At 36.3% G+C, this 26,082-nt stretch overlaps 1 protein-coding gene across 3 annotated transcripts; it reads right to left on the bottom strand.

Annotated features, from left to right (window-relative positions):
• Positions 1-1,527: 1,527 nt before the first annotated feature.
• Positions 1,528-25,205, bottom strand: LOC121411704 (probable serine/threonine-protein kinase drkD). 3 transcript variants are annotated; one of them, XM_041604534.1, is made up of 13 exons: positions 25,013-25,205; positions 21,612-21,797; positions 16,884-17,021; positions 15,735-16,232; positions 15,063-15,214; positions 13,633-13,703; positions 12,908-13,022; positions 11,938-12,056; positions 10,958-11,159; positions 9,695-9,766; positions 7,323-7,496; positions 4,669-4,741; positions 1,528-4,153 (listed from the first exon to the last, which is right to left on the bottom strand). In XM_041604534.1, exons 1-13 carry the CDS (start codon positions 25,119-25,121, stop codon positions 2,943-2,945), a joined length of 3,120 nt encoding a protein of 1,039 aa, XP_041460468.1. In that variant the 5' UTR covers positions 25,122-25,205; the 3' UTR covers positions 1,528-2,942. The 3 variants fall into 3 exon arrangements, with proteins under 3 accessions (XP_041460468.1, XP_041460470.1, XP_041460467.1); XM_041604536.1 differs by lacking the exon at positions 25,013-25,205 and adding an exon at positions 24,511-24,626; XM_041604533.1 differs by lacking the exon at positions 25,013-25,205 and adding an exon at positions 23,887-24,085.
• Positions 25,206-26,082: the final 877 nt, after the last annotated feature.

Raw genomic sequence — 26,082 nt, 5'->3', positions numbered from 1 at the left:
TTTGATATTTCATATAATAAAATAAATACAAAAGAAATATTGAGTGAGTGATGTCATTGGTCCCCTCATTTGCATACTGACCAGAATGTGCATATAACTGTTTGGTGAAATTTAGCAAAACTTTAAAATCTCATAACTTTCTTATTTCAGATCCGATTTTGATGAAATTTTCAGTGTTTTTCTTGTTTGATTTTTCTCTTTCTATTCAAATCATCTTTTTGTTGGGGTGGACTTGTCCTTTAAAGCATAATACTTGCGTTTAAATCTTTGTGAAACACCCCTCAGGAGCATGTGTCATATGAGTTGTGCATGTTCTCAATGGTAATATATGCCCAAATCAGTACCATACCATCCATGTACAGAGATAGGAATCGGTTATGTTCACATCACAAACAAAATCCTAATTCAATCCTCAAGTCAAATAACAAACATACATGTGTTGTTAACTCTACCGAATGATAAAATCCAATCTGGCAATTACTGACATTCTCAGTGCTATGAAGGTAATTCTAGTGCAAACTTAAAAGGTCAATTCGCAGCTTTTCATTGGCATCATACCTGTAGTCACACGCACAGACCCTTCTTTGGCATCTGGGGAGCGTTTCATGAAAGGACATGTTGGACGTTTTATCCGACAGTTACTATAGCAACAGTGCCTCTCAGCCAATCAGAATCAAGGAATGATGTCAGATCTGATAACTTGTCACACAAAAATGTTGATGAAACGGTCCCCAGATCTCCACTCTAGACAAGGTATAAAATTGGTTAAAATGTCAAATTTGAGTCTGGTTAAGATCACCATTATAATCTGGGAAAAACCTTTTCTCAAATTTATGTTAAGATGTATAAATTCCCTAGAAATTATATGTACACCATACATTTACAAACACTATAAAATAAGATGAACTATGCGGAAAATAAAATTTCCACACAAAAAAAAATTCACATAGCCATCACAAATCTAATGAATTGTATTTCTTATGAAAGAGAAAACAATAGCCTTTGTTTAGCACTCGGCTCCATATTGTGATCCGTCACAGATGATTGAGTATGAATCATCATTTGATAATGCATATTGCCGGACATTGCTCTGACCACTTAATGGTGTCCCTTCAAGAAGACTGTATAATGACTCCACTGATAAAGCAAGTACAAATTGCATGATGTCATGCAACACAATCTAACCAGTGAGTAGTATTTAATGCATGCATGGTGTTTGGCACGTGAAAGTCATCATCAATGAAGATGAAGACACATATATATATAACATAATTGTAAAATGGTCTAAATTCTTAATTATGGGAATGGTTTGCAAATTTGCAGCATAACGAAGGGCTATTCACAGAGACCTTTTTTGGTAACAAAGAAATCTGTTGGATGAGGCATCAGTGAAGGTTTCATCACAGCCTTACTTGTAAAACATTTAGAAATATTGAGTTGACTCCTGTTTTTTTTTAATTGACATATTGGCCCATATTCTGAAGTCGGGTTTAATGTAAACTCTGGTTTAAAGTTTTGGTTTAACTATGGAAAGCCAATTGTGACATGAATCCCCAACAATAGAGGTTCAAAGTATCAGCAAATTCAACTCTTAAATAATTCTTAACTGTCTGGGAAAGATTAGTAAGATAATTTTCTTCACTTTTTGAATTAAGGAAGAGCACAGTAAACACAAGAAATATGCAGTGTAAACAAATTTTTGAAATTTTGGGCTTCCCATAATTTTAGCACAAAGTTAGACCATGGTCTAACTTTGAGTTGTCTGTGGCATCAGAAGTCCAGGTAATTGGCATCAATGAAAATCTAATGAGTTTCTCTTTCATATTCAGGAGGAAAATTTTGTCAATAATAATAGTATGCAGTAATAATAAAAACTGTATTAAATACTCTAAAGATTTGTATATCATCATCATAATTAATAATCTATGAATCTGAGACTTTCTAAATACAAATCACCTTTTTTAAATAGGAATTTATATATAGGAAACAGTATTGCACTTTAATAATCATATCAACTCAAAGAAATTACTTTAATAAAATTGATTTCAAAATTTCATAATTCCTTAATTGTTAACATGAACTACTATATACTTCAGGTTGTTCTTGGTCTCATTTGAAAGCATTTTTCCCCTTTTTTAATAATAGGTGCATCTGCTAAAAAATTGAAACAGAACATTTGATCATCTATTCCCAACTCTCCCCCCCCCCTCATAAAATTGTGGCAAGGTTGTCTCTAGGTTAATCAGTCCATAGGTCCATGATCAGTCATTGTGGCTGACCTCATTGATGACAGATATCACCCTCAGGCCTTTTTATCAAAGTGGAGACAATGGCAGAGTTGGGATTCAAACTCACAACCTTGCCATTATGAGTCCAATGCTCTAACCTCTGGACCACACGACCCGTCTCTGATAAAACAAAACAGGCATTTGGTCATGAAACTCTAAAAGGTGACGTATTCCCTGACCTATCATCAGAGTATGAAGTCGTGAAATTCAACCACAAAATGAGATGCAACATTTTCTTTCAGATCATCTTTAATCAAACAGCTTGGAATTTCAGTTTCTAGTCTTACCCGTTTTCCTCATCTCATGCTCACGTAAATTCATACTCCAAACCCTGTTATTATTTCATTCTAATCTCTCACTGAAATACTTTTATTGTTCATCATATCATATCATATCAAAGCATAGCATATCATATAGTACCATGGGATTAGGTTGATCCATTTTGGCAAGTTACATATCTTAAAAAAAAAAAAATTATTTTATATAAAGAAAAAAAACCCTCTTATTTATTTTGGCTAATTAATAGTGAGTTCTGAGCAAGGCAGCTGAAGTCGGGGTACTACTACACCCGGGTACTAGTAAACCCGGAAAGGAATTATTTTTAGATAGATGCTGTTATATAAACACTTATCAATATCATTTGGTGACAAAACCTCAATGGCAAGTTTGTGTTTGTGGTTCTGTGTTTTCCCCGGGTTCTCTTTGGTGTTCATCACTATTCTGCCGCTTGCCTTCCTCTCTTCCACTCTGTAACATTCCAATGTGCTCTCTCTGACCATTAGTCTCTGTGCCACCATTCGATCCATTCTCAGGCAGCTCTTTGCTTGATCCAGAGAGGGATGTGTCCTCGGTGAGGTCAGAAGTATCGCTTGATTGGATGGATAGAGGCTTCAGATTCAAAGTACGCATCTTGGGGTATACCAAGCCTTTGGGTGATTCAGATGAGGAAGAGGAGGCTGTAGCAGAGTTAGAGGAGGGGGAGGCAGAAGCTGGGGGGTTGTGTGCAACCAGGTTACCATCCTGAGTGGATCCTGCAACCCCCTCTCTGTTCAAGTGCTCAAGTCTCTGCTGGCCCTGTTCCCTGATTTCAGGCCTTTGGTGATAGCCATCAACCTGTGGTCTTGGATTTCCCATAGGAGGTCCAAAGCCTGGATGCTGTCCATAGTACTCGTGCTGACCATCCATCATATAGTTGGATTCCGGCATTACTTGCTGAGGCAAGTTCAATGGATGCCTAAGACGAGGATCCATGTGATCTCCGTACCGTCCCTGAGGTATTCCTTGAGGATGTCCCATGTACGTCCCCTGGAAGCGTGCCCCCGATGCATCTGATGAAGATGAAATGCTGGACGATTGTAAATAGCTTGGATAGGATGATCCAGGAGAGGGGGACATGCTACTTTGAGAAGAGGCAGCGTTCCTGTCCATATGGGGGTGACCTGCTCCTGGAACTGCAGGAGACAGGTACCGATGCTCATACATCTGTTGATTGTACAATCCTTGCTGTTGCATCTGATACTGATACTGTCTCTCCCTTTCACACATGTCACCCTGTCCAACGTCTTTCCTCATCCGACTACGATCGTGGATCTGGTCCAACCTTCTTTCTGGCAAATTATGAACTGTCTCAGCTGAACATGGTCTCTCGGCGGCATTCACATCACCCTGTACTTTAGGACCATTGGCCAAGGCCCGGAAGCCACCATAGTGTTCATACTTTGCGGGATCCTCCTTGACTTCACCCTCCCACCGATGGAGACCAGGCCTCCCGCTGGCACCATACTGGCCTTGGTCTTCAGTTATCTGATCTGATGATTCAACTGCCTTGCCATGCTCCAGAGGGTCTGAGCTTTCAACTGGATAATCTGTATTGAGAGAAATGTGAGAAGATGATGAATCTATGAAAAAATAATATTAATGTAAATACTGTCGTTGTGATGTTGCTACTGAATGTCAGAACAATATATAGCTATATTAATTGATCAAAAATGAAATTAAGACCCCCTTCCTACAATTACATGTAGTTAGATGTAAATAAAATTAACATGTTCATGTGTGGGTCGTGTGGTCCAGTGGTTAGAGCATTGGACTCATAATCGCAAGGTTGTGAGTTTGAATCCCAACTATGCCATTGTCTTCACTTTGATAAAAAGGCCCAAGAGCGATATTTGTCATCTATTACGTCAGCCACTATGACTGATTAACCTAAACGTAAAATGTTCCCAAGGTAATTGGTTATATACCAGCTTGGCGTTTACCAGCAAAATGATGTCCTGCCCAGTTCCTACGGGATTTACCACAAACAGAAACAGAAACATAAAAACCTGCCTTTTTTTGATGGTACAGCCAATTTACATTGCAAAAGGTGGTAATGACTTACTTTGAGTCCTTGAAGACTTATGTCTGTCTTCCTCTTCAATCCTTCCTACCATTTCTGATAACGCTTGACAAACCTAGAGGATAAAAAAACAGTCATCATCCAGAAAAATCACTTATGATTCTTCTACATATTGATTCATTCTGCAGTGCATTCAGAGCCAGTTTAAAAAAGAATTATTATTATTTGTTTGGCGTCACCAGTGCCTGGGAGGCGAAAAAGCGAACTGAATCACTACGTCACTATGACCCGCAGGTCTCTCCCCCTAATATAACTGATTGGGGGAAATGCAGGTGGACCACTACACCGGGGTTTCCCCCTACTCTTATACGAATAGTGCAGTGGGTTCTTAACGTGCAAAAGTGGCGACTCTCCTCTACACGAGGCCTCCATTTAACGTCCTATCCGAGGGACGGAGTGTTTTCCATTGTAACATAGCCTGCATCTATGAAACGTGGGAGAGGTGTTTACACACAATGCACTGGCTCCAGTCATCCGCCCGGGTTGGACTCGAACCTACGATCTTTGGTTCGACGGGCAGACGCGTTACCAACAGAGCCAACATCGCTCTCTCATGTTTTATTCACATCAACTACCGACGACCAGTAACGTCATAATTCATTATCCACATGAAATAGTGTTTTTTTTAATGACATATCACGGTGTTGAAGGCATTTGTATGAAGCTTCCTTAGGGGGGAAAAAAAGCTTCATGTCCATAATAAATGAGGTAACCCATCATCTGTTATCCTCTATTCTTTTATTATAGCTCGAACTCACAATATTCGGGTGAAGAGCTACACTGAACAGATCAAGACAATATTCTATCTTTCTACGAACGACCTTTCATTCAATGGTAAAATGTTTAGAAGGAAATACCATTAAAATTTCTTACAATAATTGACATGTAAACATCACTGTTTTTTCCTTGCAAATTGACAAATTGTAACTGCTAAAAATATCCATCATCAAACTATTTATTTCTGATACATACAATAATTTAATGCAGCAATACAATAAGAAAAGCTACCAATCTGAATAACATCTGATTGACCAAGGCTTTAAATAATTTAATGGCCTTCAAGCCCGGGGGCCACTTACATTGACGAGTGGATACCATGTGCGACCAAAAAAACATGTAAAAAGGATGTCTTTTTCAAGATAGGGCATGTTACTTACGTAAGGTAATAAGGGTGACAAAAACACTAAAATAATGAAAAAAATTGTATCTATTTTCGCTAAGAAGCAACGTGTTTAGGGTCAAATTTGCGATGGTATAAAAAATTAAGACTAAATTGTTTTATAAAGGATGTACTTTTTGCCCCAAGAGTCAATACTACGTGTTTAGAGTACGATTTGCACGAGGTGTGGGAGTTGGGGCTGTACTAAACCCAATGATATAAGTAAAGGTAAAGCCGACAACCGACGTCCGATATAACAATAAAAATATTGCTGTACTTGTTTCGGGGGTCAATTCAGGGAATAATTGGCAAGAGTATCGTTTTGTTCCAATACTTGTTAAGGGAAGGGTTTCACACGCCAATACTTGTTAAGGGGTGCATTTTCAGAGTGGAAAATACGTGTTTAGGGTGCTTTTTGAGACTCCATGGTCGCGCATGGTATCCACTCATCAATGGAAGTACTGTAGCCCCCTCGGGCCATCAAGGTTAAAATGGATAATAATGATAATTATGCTTTCTTATATAGTACTAATCACTTCCTTCATCAGAAGTCTCTAGGCACTATACAACAATGCACAATTATCCTGTCCATGGGTCCTGGGGGGTGTTTCACAAAGATTTAAGTATGACTATAAAGAGTCGCACTTTAATGTCTAATTGTGCCCAGTATAAAAGGCATGACTGCATTGGTCAAATCATGCCAAGAGGCAAGCACTACTACATATTGATCAATAAGATTGCGCATTGCATATCATGTACATGTCGGTATTTAAGTGCGATTAAGTCATACTTAAAATCTTTGTGAAACACCCCCTGGTGAATCAAAACAAGTGGAATGCCTCTGGCCTTCTCACCTGCATCACGCGATTCAACATAGCAGCAGTGCTGACTTTGAAAACTACTATAACTCACACAAGATGTTCAGTGATACTTGGTTACTCTTATTTCCACATTTTATGAATTAGACCAATACACTTACAGAGATAGGATGGTAATTCAACAAATACCCCTAATGCGGCCAAAGTTCATTGATCTCACATGACCTTTGACCTTGATCATGTGACGTGAAACTCATGCAGGATGTTTGGTAATACTTGATTAACCTTATGTCCAAGTTTCATGAACTAGGTCCATATATTTTCTAAGTTATGATGACATTTCAAAAACTTAACCTCAGGTTAAGATTTTGATGTTGATTCCCCCAACATGGTCTAAGTTCATTGACCCTAAATGACCTTTGACCTTATTCATGTGACATGAAACTCTAAAAGGATGTTCAGTAATACTTGATTAACCTTATGGCCAAGTTTCATGAACTAGGTCCATATACTTTCTAAGTTATGATGTCATTTTAAAAACTTAACCTTAGGTTAAGATTTGATGTTGACGCCACCACCGCCGTCGGAAAAGCGGCGCCTATAGTCTCACTCTGCTATGCAGGTGAGACAATAAAACCGAACATGTCACGTCGACTTACCTGTTCTGTTTCTGGTCTGTGTTTGAATTCCTTGAGACAGTCCATAGCCAGGTTAACCAGGCCCATCATGTACTTGGTGGGCCATGCTGGACACAACGGATCCTGGAGGATCTCGGCTACCACAGCTTGGGGTCTCCCTTCGTTGGCCTCCATGATTCTTTCAACACATCTCCACTGTAAACCATCAATCAAAAGAGATTATACAATGCCTGCTTTAGCTTGTTGTATGCAAGCAAGTGGAAGGCTGAATGTCAAACCGTCGCACACGTACCATCCAAAATGTATCATTGCACGGCCTCGACGTCATAATATGATAAAATCGTAAATAAATGCAGGTGCAATATGCACAGGGCTTTACTGGCTTTATGCACACTGCTGCTGCAGATCAGATGCATGCTCGAGGGATTTTGCTTTTTGCTTTCAAGAATTCTTTCTCATTTCCATAGACAATAGGGAAAAAAAGTGGTATGACATTTCAAATTCGGTGAAAGAAAGAAACACTCTATTCAACTCTGCTATATGAAATTATACACATGATTGAAAACGAAGTTGATTTTGTAATCAATCAGACAGAATTATTCCAGACAACAGGAAGAGATGTTGAAGTCATAGGGGAGACTGGGGTTAGTTGGAACATGGGGTAAGTTGAAACATTGTAAATTTCTTTAAAGCCTGTGAAATATATTTATGCAATACTGCCCTCAATTTATTACAATAATAATTCAACACTGTTTAAATATTAATAGCAATAAATTGAGGGCAGTATTGCATAAATTTATTTTACAGGCTTTAAAGAAAATTATAATGTTTCCACTTACCCCATGTTCCAACTAACCCCGGTCTCCCCTACTTTCATAGAATTTGACTGGAATGCAAACTACATACAGTGGAACTCAAAGGTTAGTAAACCCCATCAGAAAATAAACATATTTAAAGTTTTCAATATCTGTCGTGTTTTAGATACTTGATTGTGAAGTCAGGTGATCAAATATTACATTCAATAGAGTTTGTCTCTCTGGGCTAACCGAACACTGAAGTGTTGTTGTCTACATTCAACACTCAGCATGAAGGAGTGCATTTTGTGGCGAGGTTCACTTACTTTGGAGCACAAATGTACATGTAGGTGTGATACCCATTGCATTTCCTCGAACTCTTCACAAAACCCAACTTATTTTTAATCTTCATGGATAACATTTTTGCTAAAAAAATAAGATGAAAATCGAAAGCCTTCCGTCGCACGCACCACAAACTGTCCTCTCTGTGCACTTCGATGCGAAAGTTACTTTTGCAGAAAACGTATTTAGAGAAAAGTTTTTTTTAAAGCCAGCAATAAGTGCACCTACAAGGAGAGCAAATTATTACCAGTGTCTTCATTAAAAAGTTCAGGTTCCAAAGTTTCATCCCATATCTTTATATTTTCTTGAAGTTAATTATTTACGGTTCATGGAATAGATACTGTGCGCTTAACTTTCGCATCAAAGTGCGCAGAGAAGACGGTTCGTGGTGCGTGCGACGCTTTGGTAATCTTAACTGCATCATGGATGCTTGCCTAAAATCTCATGCATCGCTTGTTTGAACTTTGCATCAGTGGAACGGGAACTTTATGAATTATTCATTTAACAAGTTCGAAACTGAATGATTTCACAATAACAAATTTTGCACAGACAGTTGCACCCAGAAGTTTATATACACCCAGGAAATTATTTAAAAAGTTGACACTTGCCAAACATCTTAAAATTTACTTTATCTTATAAAATATTTATGCTATCATGACAAATTTGATATCAAACAAATGAGTATGTCTTGCCCCTTCATCACATTGCTTTATCATCAGGAGCTGAAAAATATTTAGGTGCCACTTTTCCCCAAAAATTCTTCATATTTTAGACAAATCAAAAATAAAAACTTGACAAAAAACATTTCATAATTGTGCTAGTTACTTCTCAACACAAACATTTCAGATTACCATTTTTTGTTCAGTGGTGACATACATGTATGATTGAAAATGTAATATAAATCATAGATTTGACATTTATATATCTCTATAAAACAATGTTTGAAAATATGATAACAAACAATAGAATACATTTGGAAAAATATTACTTTTTTTCTTCAAAGAAAATTCCACCTGAAATATACTTTCATTCCAACAGCATCCCAATTATGTGAAAGAGCTTAATACGCTCTTTCATTTGATAGCAAATTCGTTGTAATAGCATTTATATTTCTGAATATGTGGTAAATTTTGGCAAGTGAACATATTTCACTGAATTCCATGTGTGTGTGTGTGTAAACTTTTGGCCTCAACTGTATATGCGGACCCGGTCTCCAACGGGTCAATATCACAATGTATGAGATGTTAACGTTCTTACCAGAAGATCGTTGGTCTGAAACCGCCTCTTGGCTTGTCCTGCTTTCTCCCCAGTAACCAATTCAAGAAGGACCTATTAATCAAATGAAAACAATATTAATTTTACATTAGAGGAAGAGAAGACGATACAAACTGTTTTGAGAGACTGGAATGAGCACTGTAATTGATGAGAGAATCCAAATTAAAACTTAAAGGAGAATGAAATCTTTGTAACAAGATAGCTCGTGTGATAACAGAAAAATCAAAGAAACAGATCAACGAAATTTTGAGAAAAATCGGACAAATAATGAGAAAGTTATAAGCATTTGAATATTGCGATGCTATGGAGATCCTAAAATTGACAATGCAACAAAGATGTGTGATGTCACTTGTGAACAACTCTCCCCATTAGTTTAATATATATTTCACTTAAATTGCCTCTTTTATCACATCTATCAGTAGATCATATGTTCTTTCTAGAGGAGGGCATGTAATACAGATTTTTAAAGGATACATCATGGATAAAGAGTTTGTATCACAATAAGAAAAAGCAAAAAGAGACATTTTGAGGGTATTTTATAGTCCATCAAAGGGAAAGTTGTTCACATGTGACATCACACATCCTTGTTGCAATGCCAATGGGATGATCTCCATAGCAATAGTGGTTGCAATATTCAAATGCTCATAATTTTTTCATTATTTGTCTGATTTTCTCAAACTTTCTATGTTCTTATTCTTTGATTTTTCTGTTTCGACACACGTCGACTTGTTCTAAAGGTTTCATTCCCCTTTAATTAGGCTGCCATGTTGCATGCCAATGAGAAATACAAATTTACTTTACCCATTTGTTTGGAGTATGCTCAATTCGTATTTCTAACTTAAACTATGACTGGACTAAATAATGACATTGAAAAAAATCCAAACACCATTCATCTGAAACAACAGACAACTGAGTAAATCCTCCATGTTTTTGCTCAGTGATTTCTATTTCTGTATATATGATTAGTATGTTGGAAAATGAAGAAATTAATTTCAACTCAAACTTTGTAAAGGCTTTTCAATGTACATTGCATTCCTCCTTGTTTACAAATTACTGCAGAGAAATAAACCCTGGTTCATTTCGTGTAGATTTCTCCAGATGGAGAAATCTACAAGCTGACCACCCACCTGTGCTATGTATGTTTCACTTGAGAATTTCCTGTGTAATGTACATGAAATACATGACCTCTTTATTATGTAACTAGGAGGGCTATCAAACTTTCCAATCATGACAAGCTGAACTTACAACACCAAAGCTGTAGACATCCAGTTTCTTTGACAGCTTTCTGTTTGGATCCCGGATAAACTCCGGAGCCAGGTAGGCCTTGGTACCAAACACGACACTAGTCTTGAGAGTGGTGTACTCCTTGCCCTTCGTAGGTCCTGGTCTAGCTAGACCAAAGTCTGCAATCTTAGGCACAAAATTCTCATCAAGGAGGATTTTTGAGCTGTAAAAATAACAGACAATGCACCCAAAATATATTTGATATATCAAAATGGAGATGGATTCCTGATTGCATGTAGTCAAAATTTATACCTCAACTTTATTAATAACCTTTGTCTGTAATTGTCTTTTTTATGTTTACAAAATTATTTCTTTCTTTATTTTCATTTACTTTTTATTTCTATGTTTTGTTCTTCTATCAACTATATCTTACATTTTTACATGTATTCAATCTCTGATTTGATCTATTACCTTTAAACAATTATATTAAGAATTATGCAGATATGGATGTATAAAGTTATAAATCATCAAAAGTTCTTTTTACTTGGAAATGAGTTTTGTTTCTCAGCAGTAGACATGTGGGAGCATTTGTTAAGTTGAAAATATGAAGACATTGACCAACAGTTTTATTTGTTTATAATACACTCAACGAAAGCATGTTTTTTATACTGAAAATTAAATGAAATTATCGTAAATACAATAAAATTTGAAAAAAAAACCCAAATTACTTGGCACAATATATAGCAAATTCATATCAAGTTTACTGTTACAGGTAATAATATTCCTGGTATCACATCGCAATTTGCTCCAGATTTTTTGAAGACTGCTATGCATAAAGTCTTTTGTATCGTGCATATATTTAAATAGGACTGTAAATTACTAAGTTGAGAGCTTTTCTCTTATGACCAAAAATTCTATCAAAATTTGTAAAGCAAAATTATTCCCTGCTGTTATATGGGTAGACTTAAGGATGGTGCTAGGAAAGATTCTTATGAGGTTACCTCTTGATATCTTGATGTATGAGTGGTGGATTTTGGATTGAATGAAGGTACTGTATCCCCATAGCTGCTCCTTCAGCTATCGTATGCCTTCTCTTCCACTCCAATGGTCCATGTGGTGCCTGTAACAGAAAGATTGAGGTCACCGTCACAAGGTCAAGAGAGGTTAGCAAAGGTCATTATAGCCACTGTATTATACCTGCAATCTAAGCTCCACCCAGTTTAAAATAACCAATGGTAATACAATAAGTTACAAGTCTTTCAGATGTTATGGCAGCTTGTTAGTCTGCGAGGAACAGACCCTAATAGAAACTTTGATCAACAAGTGGGCCTTCACAAAAGAATAACACATTTAAACCTTGCATTGTAGTCTGTGTATTCAGACCACTTAACTTGAGTGAAGGGTTTGCACAGCAGACTAGTCACGAGTGGTGAAAGTTTTCGATTGGCAATCGGTCATCCCTCAAGATAACCGAGCATGCAGATGTGTGATTAACTGGTGATTGCTGGCGCTATAATGGAGAACCCATTTTTTTTTCATTTTCTAAAATGCCAATTCCATGTTCTTTGATTGTTCAAAAAATCACATTCCATGTTCGATTTAATTTGAATCGATTTAATATATTCTTCATAAAAAACCCATGTATACAAGTGTAAAAATGATGAACAAAATAGTCCAAAGATACAACTTAGCATGATCAAGAAAGAAAAATTATGTCGAATGAGGGGTCAACAAAAAGAGTGATAAGCATTGTTTAGTGCTGACCCCCCCCCAAAAAAAAAAATAAATATATATATATATTAAAAAATAAATAATAATACGCATGATTCAAATTTTTTGCATAAAAATTGTTGTTTTGGCTGTGAAGTTTTGTGTTCATCCTGAATTCTTTGATTTTACTCTTTGATTCTACTCTATCGATTGAAACATCTGAAAGGAGAAGGTGGGGCGGGGAGGGGGGTCATGTCTCACCCTGCCCTCTAACTGATATTCCAAGGAACCGTTCTTCATGTAGTCAAATATCAGGCAAATACAGTCATCACCAACAGAATAGGATTCCAAGCAAACAATGTTTTTACATCGGTACCTGCAAAAATAAAATAGAGTAAAAAAAATAGTAATTATTAACATTACTTATACTGTACTTTTCCCCAAGGCTAAGAACACTCACATTGAAATCTTAAACACTACAAAATTGCCTAACCATTGGGTTTTTAAGGTTAATTGTTGTTTTTGCCTTGTAGATGGTGTTGAGAATTGAGTCACAGTTTAAAAATACTAATCTAAATTTTGTATAAGTTGTAAATTCATGAGAATTACTTTCAAGGAGAGAAAACCTGAACAAAAATATTTGAAAACTATACCAACAATACTGACATTGAGTCTTTCCAATGGTCAAATCTACATGTAATTTTCTGTCACTGTGAAAAAATATTCCTAACATCGCTCTTTGTAACCTATGCAAACACACTTCAAAACATTTTTTATTGCTGGTTTCACAGTTTGAAATAATTGAATATTGTGACTTGGACGTTTTATTTTAATAATTATATGCTCACAATGTTATTCACATATTTTTAACAATGTGTCATACAACTTCCATTCAGCTCATATCAATTACAATTGAGATAATGTTTTACAATGTACAGTACACATATCCTATACATGCTACGGTTATATATAGTATATATACTCACTTTGTAAGAGCTTCAATTTCTTTGATTTGATCTCCTCTGATGTTGGATTGGTTAAATTTGACATTGTCATTCTGTGAATATTTAGGGGGGGGGAGAACAAAAATATATTACTATATATTCTTTGTTGTGTCCTTATAGTGGTGGAAAGAAAATGACAGAACTGAAAAATATGAAGAAAATTTTTATGTTGGACTGGTTTAATTTGACATTCTCATTCTATGAAATATTCACATATTCTCACTTTGTGCATATTCAAACACAAGATTGCATTGTATTTAAATACACGGGAGGAAATGAAAGAATCAAGAAATATGAGGGGGAGAAGAAACAAAAATACAGGACAAGGTACAGGAAACAGAGTATTGGAAGGACAAAAATATCACATGATTCAAATTACAGACTAAAATTATATCCTACAAGTCACATGACAACATCCTTCCTTCCTGGCAATTATTACAGAAAAGGGAAGTCACTTTATATTGCCTTGATAAGAAAGAATGCAGAAGGAAAGAAAAATAAAATCTGTAAAACAGAGAAAAGACTACATGTAAAGAATTTTGAAGGAGAAATCTGGTTCAATTGGCAGTTCTATACCTAGCTTTGTATACATAAAAGATGCCAATATTGCAGGATAAAATTTGGTCTTGGACAATCTAACCATGCCATTTCAGTTGCTTATAACTGTACATGTAGCTCGTACTTCCCATCAACAAGTTTGAATAGTGCCCTGCAATATTTCTAGCGTGACCTAATACTTGTTTCACTTGCTCATGCAAATTATGAATAATATTCGTTTTCCCAGAATAACAATTAATTATTCATGCCACTATTAAAAGTATCAGTTTGAATACTAACAATTTAATCAATTGAAATAAAATATATATGAATAACTGCTATCATTAATAACAAAATTTATTTGTATGTATATAAACATTATATTTCAGAAGTCGACAGATTAACTTATTGCCTACAGAGACTTGGTGTTGACCACCGAGTCCTTATGATTCTGTGGTCAACATGTTCACACATTGGCTTCTTGAACTTGGTGTTTCCTGGACAATGTCTATGAGTATCACAGAAATCAGTAGGCAACATGTTCGCTCATTGCCTTCTGGAAGTGGGTGGTACGCAGTGGCGTACCTAGGATTTTCCACAGGGGAGGGAGGGGCAAAAGTCGTCCGCCAAAAAATTTGACAAGCAAAAAAAAAAAGGTCTTCAAGTTCAAAGGAGCGGGCAAGGGATCAGTTGTGACTCGTCAGGGGGGGGGGAACAGTCTGCCCCCTCTGCCCCCCCCCCGTAGGAACGCTAATGGTGGTACGCTTGCAAAGCCTATGGAGATTATGGAATGAAGCATTCAGCGTGTTAACCCTAGTATCCCTGTACAATGCCTATAATGACAGAATTCAGGAGTGAACAGGTTAAGAGTCTACCTTGATGATCCTCTTGATAGCCACATCTATCATGTCAAGTTGAGCATGAAACACTTCCCCAAACGCTCCTGAACCAAGCTTGCGTGCAGCACTGAAATTCTCTGTAGCCTTGCACAGCTTCTCATACGGCACTTGGATTGTTGCCTCAAGATCTACCATTATGAAATGAAACAAAAATATTGTCATTTACAGTATACTCTATCAAACAATGTCATAAAAGAAACGCAAATCACCAGGGAAACCTACATGTATTGTAAATGATATACTTTTGATCTATAATCTGCATAAAATGGTTTGGTATATTGCAAGCCTAATTCTTATTCATGAACTATCATGTTATGTTTCTTTTCTCATTAGATACCTAAGTCATATTTTTTTAATACTGATTGCAGTATAGCCGAACTGCAAAAAAGTTTACATGCAAATATAAACAGGCATATAGGCCTACATTTATACAAACAAAAGAACATTACAATACAAGAGACGATTCTACCACTCTGTGTCACGCCTAGATACTAGTAAAATGAAAATAAACATTGTTACATATAGATAGATACTTTTTTTAAATGGTTATTTTAGTGGGGCCAACAACTGAAATTGTTGTCACTTAAATTTATCATGTAAGGAAACCACCTGATACAACAAAACTATTTTTTTCTCGACTGAACTTACACTTTTCAACACTGCTTGGGGCTGATGTGTTTGACTGTTTCACACTGGGATCAGAATGGGGAAGTGACTGAAAGTCAGGCTGTCTGGACATTGGAAGACACTCTGGTGACACGGGAGGTGGCATGGCCATATTATCATCATTAGAGTAGTGCGACTGGTAGCGCATCGGACCACCTAGAGGATGTTCCGATGGTGTCCTCATCAGGTCGTTGCCTGGATGCCTAGATCCTTGGTAATCCTGCCGGTAGTTCGGATGCTGAAAGGCGTTGTAATCGACCTGCTGCGGCCTTGTGGCCATCATCATCCGCGGATCGGCAGGTTGCAAGGGAATGTTGGCGTTGCTGCTGTGGTAGCTGGCTGTTGATGGTGTTCTGACACTACTCTGTTGCTGGTTATGGTTGTGGGTCTGAGGAAGATATTGGGGACTTGGCGAGCCTGGTGGATGGGCATGAGGCATGTGAGGAGGCATTGGAGACATGCTTCTTGGAAACTGGTTTTCTATAAAATGAAAATAGTATGAGTGATTAAAAGCTGGCAAAATATACGAGTGATCAGTGGCGGACCGTGACCCCAAGGAGACAATGATTGGAGGGGCACTGTATTGTTTGTGAACAATGCTTTGTCCCCTCCGGGTCAAGGTTTGCCACTGCGAGTGATCTCTATTCTAAAAAGGGGACATGGCAGTGAGTCATGGTCATGGTAGAGTCCTCTAAAAAAGACCCATGTGTCATATATTAAAGAGGGCTGTATTATCCCTAATAACTGTTTAATCTTTAGTGTTTTGGCAGATTTGAATTCTTCAAAATGATCTCAACTTTTCTCTTTTACTTTTAAATTGTTGTATCTCCCCAACACTGGCCTTATGTGATGTCAGAGCTACATGTACAATCCATAAACCCGAAAAAGGGCACATAAAATGTATGTAGTTTAGTATTAATATTGCTGTATGCTAAGATAATACCTTGAAAAAATAGTCTGAAAACAGTCTCTTGTCACCATAACATCCTGAACTCCCACAAAATTAACAAGAGGTATGGGGCTACTGTATTTCAAAGTTGATTACAATTTTCTCCCTTTTCCTTCTGACTTTTGTTTTAGTGAAAACTGCATACCTAAAATAAAAATCCTAACACCAAAGAAACGGCTTACCATGACCAGGTGGAATATTACTGGCCATTCCTTGTTGAAATTGGTTGATAGGTTGACCTACATTGACAGCGGGCTGTTCTGGGACCACTGGATCATTGTTTGTAACCTTCTGAATCAAGTAATGCAATTCTGGTTTCACTGAATAGAAAAAAATAGAAAACATATATTTACATAATCCTTCATTCAAACGGGCAGTACCAGAAACTTGTTGTTAAGGGAGAATGACACGTTTAGAACAAGATAGCTTGTGTGAAAACAGAAATATCAAAGAAACAGATCAACGAATATTTAAGAAAAATCAGACAAATAATGAGAAGGTTATGAGCATTTGAATATTGAAATCACTAAATATGCTATCCTCAAATTGGCAATGTGACAAAGATGTGTAATGTCACTTACAGTGGTGGACCGTGACCCCGAGGAGACAAAGCATTGGGGGGGGGGGCACGGCATTGTTCACAAACAATGCAGTGCCCCCCATGCTTTGTCTCCTCCGGGTCACGGTCCGCTTACTCCGCTACTGGTCACTTATGAACAACTCTCCCATTACTTTTATAGTATATACAGTGTATTTCACTTAAATTGCCTCTTTTATCACTTCTATCAGTAGATCATGTGTTCTTTCTACAGGAGGACATGTAATACACATTTTTAAAGAATGCATCATGGATAAAGAGTTTTATCAAGTAAAAAAAGCAAAACAAGACATTTTGGGGGTATCTTACAGTCCATCAAAGGGAAAGTAGTTCACATGTGACATCCCACAGTACCCTTGTCGCATTGCCAATAGGAGGATCTCCATAGCATTAGTGATTGCAATATTAAAATGCTCATAACTTTTTCATTGTTTGTCCGATTTTTCTCAAACTTTTGTTGATCTGTTTCTTTGAATTTTCTGTTTCGACACAAGCCTACTTGTTCCAAATGTTTCATTCCCCTTTAAATCAATTCAAGGTTCCCAAATCAATAATAAATCTTTCAATAATTTCTAAATTTGTAATTAACCGCTGGTTTAATATTCTTGACAGATCTTGATTTGCTGCACTAATCCTTCAGTTTAATGGGATCAAAATTTTGCAAACATGCATTGAAATTTTGTAACTGATGACAAATAAGTTTCTTGCAAAATATTATTGGCAATCTTGCACTTTTATCATATTGATATGCAGAGCTGCATACGTATTGTTCTTCAGACGAGTGTTTCACTGCTTATTCAGGGCTGACACATATGCTATATTTTCAGAAGTTTGGGAACCAAAGTATAAAGAAGATATACAGAATAAGTTTCCTACTCAATTACATCGGTCATTTAATTAAAAGAATTTCTAATGAGCTGAAACATTAAATTAACAGCCTCATAATCAGATCTGCCAACCTTCTACAACCAAAAAAAAGTATTCTTATACCCCTTTCACAGTGCGCTTTTCACCGGCGAAGTTCGCCACCGAAGGGGAAAGTGTCCAGTATGAAAGGTACACAGGAGAACTTCACCGGTGAAGTTCGCCGGCGAACTTCTCCACCTCTAGAGGTGGAGAACTTCGCCGGTGAAACAGCCAGTATGAAAGCAAACCGGAGAACTTCTCCTCTTTAATGACGTCAGAGGTCAAATTTTTTCTCTCCCGAAGTCCCCTGCACCGAGATTCCGCGCGCAACTACTTGCAAGCTCAGCTGAATGCTGTGGCCAAGTAGATACCCTCGAATCGCCCATTGAACTTTCGCCGGTGAAAAAATGTCAGTGCGAAAGGGTACATTTTTTTTTTCGCCGGTGAAGTGAGGAATGCGAGGCGGAGAAGTTCGCCGGTGAAAAATGAAGAGGGCAGCGTGAAAGGGGTATTACAAGGATAACTAGCACATCAATGATGTGGAGCTCATCCGGCATCTCGCAACATAATTTAACACAATTTTTAATTTCAGCCCAGTTGACACTGTAGTTAATTATATTGGTAACATAAATTGAGGATATAGAATTGAAATTGATGAAGAAATTACATAGAAGCATTTTTTTGTGATCTATGAATAAATTTCATATGAATTTAGTATTAATAATTATCTAGTCAAAGTTTCTTAACTCTGTGTAGAACCTTGGTGAACCTAATGTAGCTCTCAGATGGAACAAAAATAACCAAAGTCAATCAACAAATAAATAAGTAATTTTTGTGAGTTTTGAAAATATATGAATAAATTAGCATATTTAATGTTTCAAAATTCTATGTTGAAATTTTTATCACCACCTCAAGCTATTATATAAAGCAAACAAAATTAAAATTGATCAACAAATGAATTTAAAAAAAAAAATTTCTTTGTAATTCTGTGTAGAAGTTTGGTGAACCTCATGAAGCTCTACCAGATGGAAACAAGAAATTCAAAATCGGTCAACAAATAAAGAAGCATTTTTTGTGAATTTTGAAAAATGCGCATAAATTAGCATATTTAATGAATTTCAAAATTCTGTGTAGAAGTTTTGAATCCCCCCCTAGTGCTATCATATAAAGCAAACAGAATTGAAATCGGACACGAAATGGCGAAGTAGTAGCATTTTGAAATTGTGGATGGACGACAGACGCCACGCCACGGCATAAGCTCATCTTGCCCTTCGGGCCGGATGAGCTAAAAAAAATGTACTTCTTGACAAAAAAGAGTTTTTTCAAAACTTTGGCCCAACATAACAATTGCAAGCCTGTTATCGTGAGATTGAAAAATCATGTGAAATGACTCTACTTGAAAATAATTTCCCCTTTTAAACATGTGCTCATAGGCGAGAATTTACTTGTTCTTTTCATGCAACAAGTAACTGGCCCGACAGTGATTTTGACTGGTCTGGGACTGTCGGTCTGGTGCTACATGTAGTGTCACATGCTCTGTACTATAATACACACTCTTTAAGAATTTTTTTTTTAAGTAACAAATCATACAAAAAAAATTATTGGTGAATTCGTAGCAAAAAAAAAAGAGGAACAAATACTCTAAAAAGGGAACGGTTGTAGTGACTAAATGGTTGGCAAGTCTACATTATACAAGGTCAGCTACGAAAAGGAAGTTGAAACATTAAGTCAGCTGATATTTAGGTACCAGCATATCATCCTACTGTATCATATTACCATTCAATCTTTCACATACTCTTATCAATGATAATGATACTTGACTCTATTCTGTATAACAAGATATGTACAATCTATCAAGAATTTTTTTTAAAACTTGGTACCTTCCTGAATTGGAATGTGCATTCCAGTGGGGGCAATTTTGGGAGGGGACATTTCCCCCCTTAAGTTTTATACTACACATACAGGAGCCTACAGGACAAGGATGTAGCAAAATTTGCTTAACATTGTTAACCATGGAATCGCCCACAAGGTACTGTATATGGATATTCACACTATATCAACAAAGACACACCTACATGTACAGTACCAGTCACACTACTGGACAAATCTGAGTAGTTTTTGCCAGAGATTTAAGTTTATTTCTTAGCTACATGAAGGCCTAAACAGAAGCTACAAGCATAGAGCTATTCTCTGTTAGCTCCATGCTACAAGTGTATGATAGTATAGACCTACATTTATATTTATCAGTTCAACTTCCTGAGTATACATGTATGTATAAGAATAAACTATTTGGAGATAAGCATACATGTCTCTTCTGTTTTATTATATGAAATATCATCGTCAGTTTTGTGTGTGTATCATGGCAAAGAAGGTCTTGAATGACAATTTGAAAGATTCAAAAAGTCAAATCATGCCCACAAGTATTATTGGAGGAAAAATTGAAATATTTCATATACATCCAAGATAGAAACCAGCACATTGCAAGGTCGCATTTCAACATGGTTTCCAAGACCTAAGACCCAAGGGATGGTCCGGGCTGAAAACATTTATATCTTAATAAACAGAGTAAAATTCATAGAGCAAAATGCAGAAAATTTCATCAAAATCAGATAATAAATAACGAAGTTATTGAATTTTAAAGTTTATCAACATTTTGTGAAAACAGTTATATGCACATCATCATGAATATTCATTAGGTGGGCAGTTTCCCTTAATATGTTATTACATGAAATCATAAATGTTTCATTTGTTCGTACATGTGTTAATGATCATGTGTCTCCATTATGATGAAAAAGTTGCGGCAATAAATAACTACATATAATGCACTTAGTAGCTGTCAATCCAATTGTTTTAGTACTTGGTAGAAAAATTTTGAATAAACCTAATTTCATATAACAAAATATAAAAGAACAAGTGGGGATATGATATTATCAGCCCACCTAATATTCATAAAGACATGCCTACAATTGTTTCACCGGAATAATGCAAATCTTTAAAATTCAACAACTTTATAATTTGTTATCCGATTTTGATAAACTTTTCAGCATTTTGGTCTGTGAATTTTACTTTATTGAGATATACATGTAAATATTTCCAGCCTGGACCATCCCTTTAAGATCTCTTCCAAGACCATTTGGAGCACCCCCATTACATGTTACACCGGGTGGGTGTTTCATAAAGCTGCTCGTAAGATAAGAGCGACTTTAAGAACGACTGGTGAACCTTTCTTACGCGCTAAAGCATTGCCGATGAATATAATGGTGAACCGTCATTTACCACAAGAAAGGATCACCAGTCGTTCTTAAAGTCGCTCTTAACTTACGAGCAGCTTTATGAAACACCCACCAGTTTCCACATACTAAAATGATCTTAGGATGAAGATGAGAACTGGGTCTTATTCTCTCACCGTAATCCTTAAGGAGCGTCATGCACCTTGCATGCTTCATCTCATACAGCTTTAAGTACAGCTCTTCTATGGTGTGGTTCGCATAGTCCCACGTAGTCAACATCACGTCACTGGGACTACCCCCTGGCCGATGTAAGTTGAGCTGGAATGATGCTATGTCATTGTGGCTGAATCCCATCAGTCCAGCTGTTTTGTGATCATGAAAAAAGTAGGCAATAGAAATCTTCTTATTACTTAAATATCTATGGAGGTACATTGAAAACTTTAAAGTCCACCTCAACAAAAAGTTGATTTGAATAAAAAGACCAAAATCCAATGGACATAACCCTGAAAATTTCATCAAAATTGGATGTAAAATAGAAAATTTATGACACTTTAAAGTTTCGCTTAGTTTCACGAAATAGTTATATGCACAGCTTGGTTGGTATGCAAGTGAGGAGACTGATGATGTCATCCACTCACTATTTCTTTTGTATTTCATTTATGTGAAATATGAAATATTCTAATTTTATCCACATTGTCAAGTGAAACAAAGATTTATTTCTCCCTGAACACGTGGAATTGGCATTATTTAATATCATATGGTTCAGTCAAGTTGTTCCTTAGTATCAATCTGTAAAAAATGAAATATTGTATAATTCAAACAATAAAAAACAAAAGAAATAGTGAGTGAGAGACATCATTGACTGTCTCATTTGCATGTCACTGAGTTGTGTATAAGAAAAATAGGTGAAACTTTAAGATGTCATAACTTTCTTATTTCACATCTAACTTTGATGAAATTTTCAGCATTATGCTAGTTTAATTTTTCTCTATTTATTCAAATATACATTTTTCTGGGATGGACTTGACCTTTAAAGACCCAGACCGGAACCAAAGGTGAAATCAACAAATCATGCACTGGCCAATCAAAAGTTTATATTGTTTTTAAACACACCAATGCAAGCTGAGTATTTTGTTTAATAATACAGTGAAGCTCCAAATATCTGGTTTTGAAAATAGGCTACATGTATCTTGTGCTTCTCATCAGCCTAAAGACCGTGACGTCATGTTGTGTTACAAATGTTGTGATTCCATACGTTTGTACACAGAAAAAATGGCTTATTTTGGGGCTTTTCATATAATGCATCTTAATAATAATAATAATGCATCTTATTTTCCTTGATTTCCAGCAAGCTTGATGAAATCTACTTGTTAAGCAGCAATTGGAAGAATTGTAAACAATATTCCATACTTCATATCTCTTACTATTACAAATTATATTCAGGCCTACCCACAAATGTTTGTCATGACCTATGTTACAATATCCCATTTTGTTAAGATATTTTCAACTAATGCTCAGGCAAAGGTGTCTAAGCACATGATTCTCTTTCAACCAGCTGAGCTACTGAAAGAAGATATTTATAATGTATAATTCTTGCATTAAAGAGACTCCCGGTGCTGTGTGCCCTCATCTAACAATCAGACTTTCAAATAATTCAAAAGGTATCTGATATTTGATAAACACTAACAAATGATAGAGGAAGTCAACCTTTGTATAAACAATCAACATGATGATATTCCTATGTTAATTAAAATGGCTCACTTACACAAGATTTGTTTCCTGTTAATAACATTTTGAAGTCATTGTCTAGTGGGTTTTTAGCATGAGAGCTTGAAAAGCAATATCAATTAGAATTTTTTTCCAAGATGCCTATCAAGTTGATTGTGTCATGAAGAAGAATATCTTTGGACAGCAAATTGACTTTTTTATTATTGAAAATTGTAATCTGCCAAAACTTAGTGTGATACACATGTAGGGAATGATCAAAGTTTGTGTATGCAAAAACAAGAACAATCTAACTGACATATTTTTAATACTTTATAAATGTAGTAGGAATAAAACAATTTTTGTTAAAAATTGAATGAATCACAATTTCTTTATGTGATCAAATTCCAAGAGTTGTTGAAGTGAATGTTTGGAATCCAATTTCCACCTGTGATACAAAGCAACATGCATGCAATTATACAGCTTCATGCAAGTAAAATACATTTTGAAAAAAAAAACATCTCTTACCTTCTTATTAAAAATAATAACAGAAACCAAGAACTTAAAATACATGAATCTTCAAAAAGAAAAAAAAAAACCTGATGTAAAAAAAAAAACATTTCCCCAAAATGAACACCGAACAAGGTGAATTTTAGGGATACATTTTGCAGATCAGACCAGAGAACATGGTATCACATACAACAGAACTCGATCAAACTCCAATCAGACCTTTTTTAATGAACTTACCAAGTTGCATCCAGTCTTTATTTTGTAGATACGGATCTAAAATACTGCATAATTCTCGTTCGACTCTAGCAGATTTTATATCCTTTAAAAACACAGGCAGTTCCTTTGAATCCATAGTAGCAATGGACAACCACTATATACCCACCAAAAAATCAACCTGTTTCGAGTTCTCAACCATAAAATCTACTGAATGACAAACTTTGTATGCAAGACTCATGGTTCAATTTTCTAAACAAACCAGGATGGGTTTTTTTACTTTTTATTTACATTCTTTTATGTGAAGACTGAATAAAGAGGATGTGAAGATCTACAGCAGCACAATGTAAAGTTGTGCCCCCCCCAAAAAAAAAAGATAATCTATATACAACCAGTCATTCTTAGTACTGTATGTAGTACAAAAGGAACTTGTAAATGCAAGGTCAAAGCACACCACATGACCACACACAAAGTTCCAGTGCTTGATATCACATCCTGTTTCATGGTTTTAACCAAATTGACTTTGAACCTTTGTGAGATACCGTGACTTGTTCAGTTGGAAACTACCATTCACTAATAAATCTTTATTTAGAATAGTGCTGAGCTTGGTTGGGACTCCGGTTGTGAATCTTTGTTTTCTATGATTACCTGGCTAACTTATTACCCTACGCCACTCATCCAATGAACAAGGTTATGATATACGCCTACTTGAACATGCTTGTACTTGCGGCATAGACCTAGACACTACTAGCCTAAGGCTAGGCTATATAATTTTAGACCAAAGCTATTAAATTCAATTAAAAGTTTTAAAAAAAGTTCACATATTTAAGACATTTAATTTTAGATCTAGGCCCCTAGATACAATTGAAAATAAAAAATAACCTAAAATTAAAAGCCCAAGATTTATAATACAACTAAATTTGTTTGTTATGGTCATACTTTTAGTACTAGTAGTACTTTGTTTCATTGTCAATGCCATGCAATCCGGCATGCAATGCCAATTGCAATGGTCAAAATGTAAATTACACATATTAAAACAGAGTCAGAAATTAATTAGGCCTAGGGCCTAGGCCCAAGTCGTACGTCGTGTCACTTGATACCGAAATCCGAATGAAAATGAAAGGTGACTAACGAACGTTAAAATTCATACCTAAATGTCTCCAGTTCTTCAAGCCGGATAAATCGTCCAAATAATCACATAACCTTTGTCTAGTAGGGACTGGAATATCACGAATATATTTCATTCGATTGGAAGCCATTTTTTAATTCTTCACAGAAATCATGCATGCGATTCGCAACGCACAGTACAGCAGCATGCAGCGGTGCAGCAGTTCTCTCTACTACACGAGTACTGTGTGTCCTTCACGCATTTTGTTTTTCATCCGCGATTGTGGCAACAAAAGGTGACGTCAGTAGGGAAAACCCCTATCTCTATGATCTCGATGGACAGTGTGGAGTGTGCATGACGCGGGGCATGGCGGGCGGGGAAAACTAAATAACCACAAAGTCAATATGTTACTTGACATGAAAAATGCCCTGCATACCATGATTAGATTCCAAGAATCTATGTATGTTGCTTTTCATGATATCACCATTTGATCGATGTCTCGCCCAATAACCAAATTATGTATCACTTTTCATTTTGATAGATTGTGGGAGCTGAAAAAGACACCCGGGAAAGATATGCATGGGAAGGGAACCGTGGCGGGGGGGGGGGGGGGGTGAAAAAAATTCACTCGACACGTTATTCAAACTTTCATCAATATATATCATTGATCGGTTCCATCTACATGATTTGAAAAGTTGTAGTAATTCATCAGGAGTGGTGAGACAGAACTTGAAGGAAAAAAAGAGAAGAATAAACGATCGAAGAAGAAAGACGTGATGAAGGAATATTCTGTTTTTTAAGAAGAAAAATGTAATTTTCAGGTCATCTTACCTCTGGCTTCCCCCCTACTGGATCTCATGTTTGATAAATCAATTAATCCATCCACCACCTATCCACCCATCAATCGATCCACCAATCAATCAACCAACCAATCAAAAATCAATAATTAAATTTGTATGTTTTGTTACATCTAAATATGCAAGCCATTTTATCATTAGCCATTACCTCATTCCATGGAGCTATTCTGTTAATAGCTCTATGCTCCTTCTATTCCATATGTCCCTTGTATCTCATAAAAAAATTGAAAAATAGAAAGAAGTTTATATTATGAA

The sequence above is a fragment of the Lytechinus variegatus genome, chromosome 3 (genome assembly GCF_018143015.1).
Source record: "Lytechinus variegatus isolate NC3 chromosome 3, Lvar_3.0, whole genome shotgun sequence".
Taxonomy (NCBI): Eukaryota; Metazoa; Echinodermata; class Echinoidea; order Temnopleuroida; family Toxopneustidae; genus Lytechinus; species Lytechinus variegatus.
Note: the sequence above shows the minus strand (reverse complement) of the source record. Positions and strands in the feature narration are given on the sequence as shown.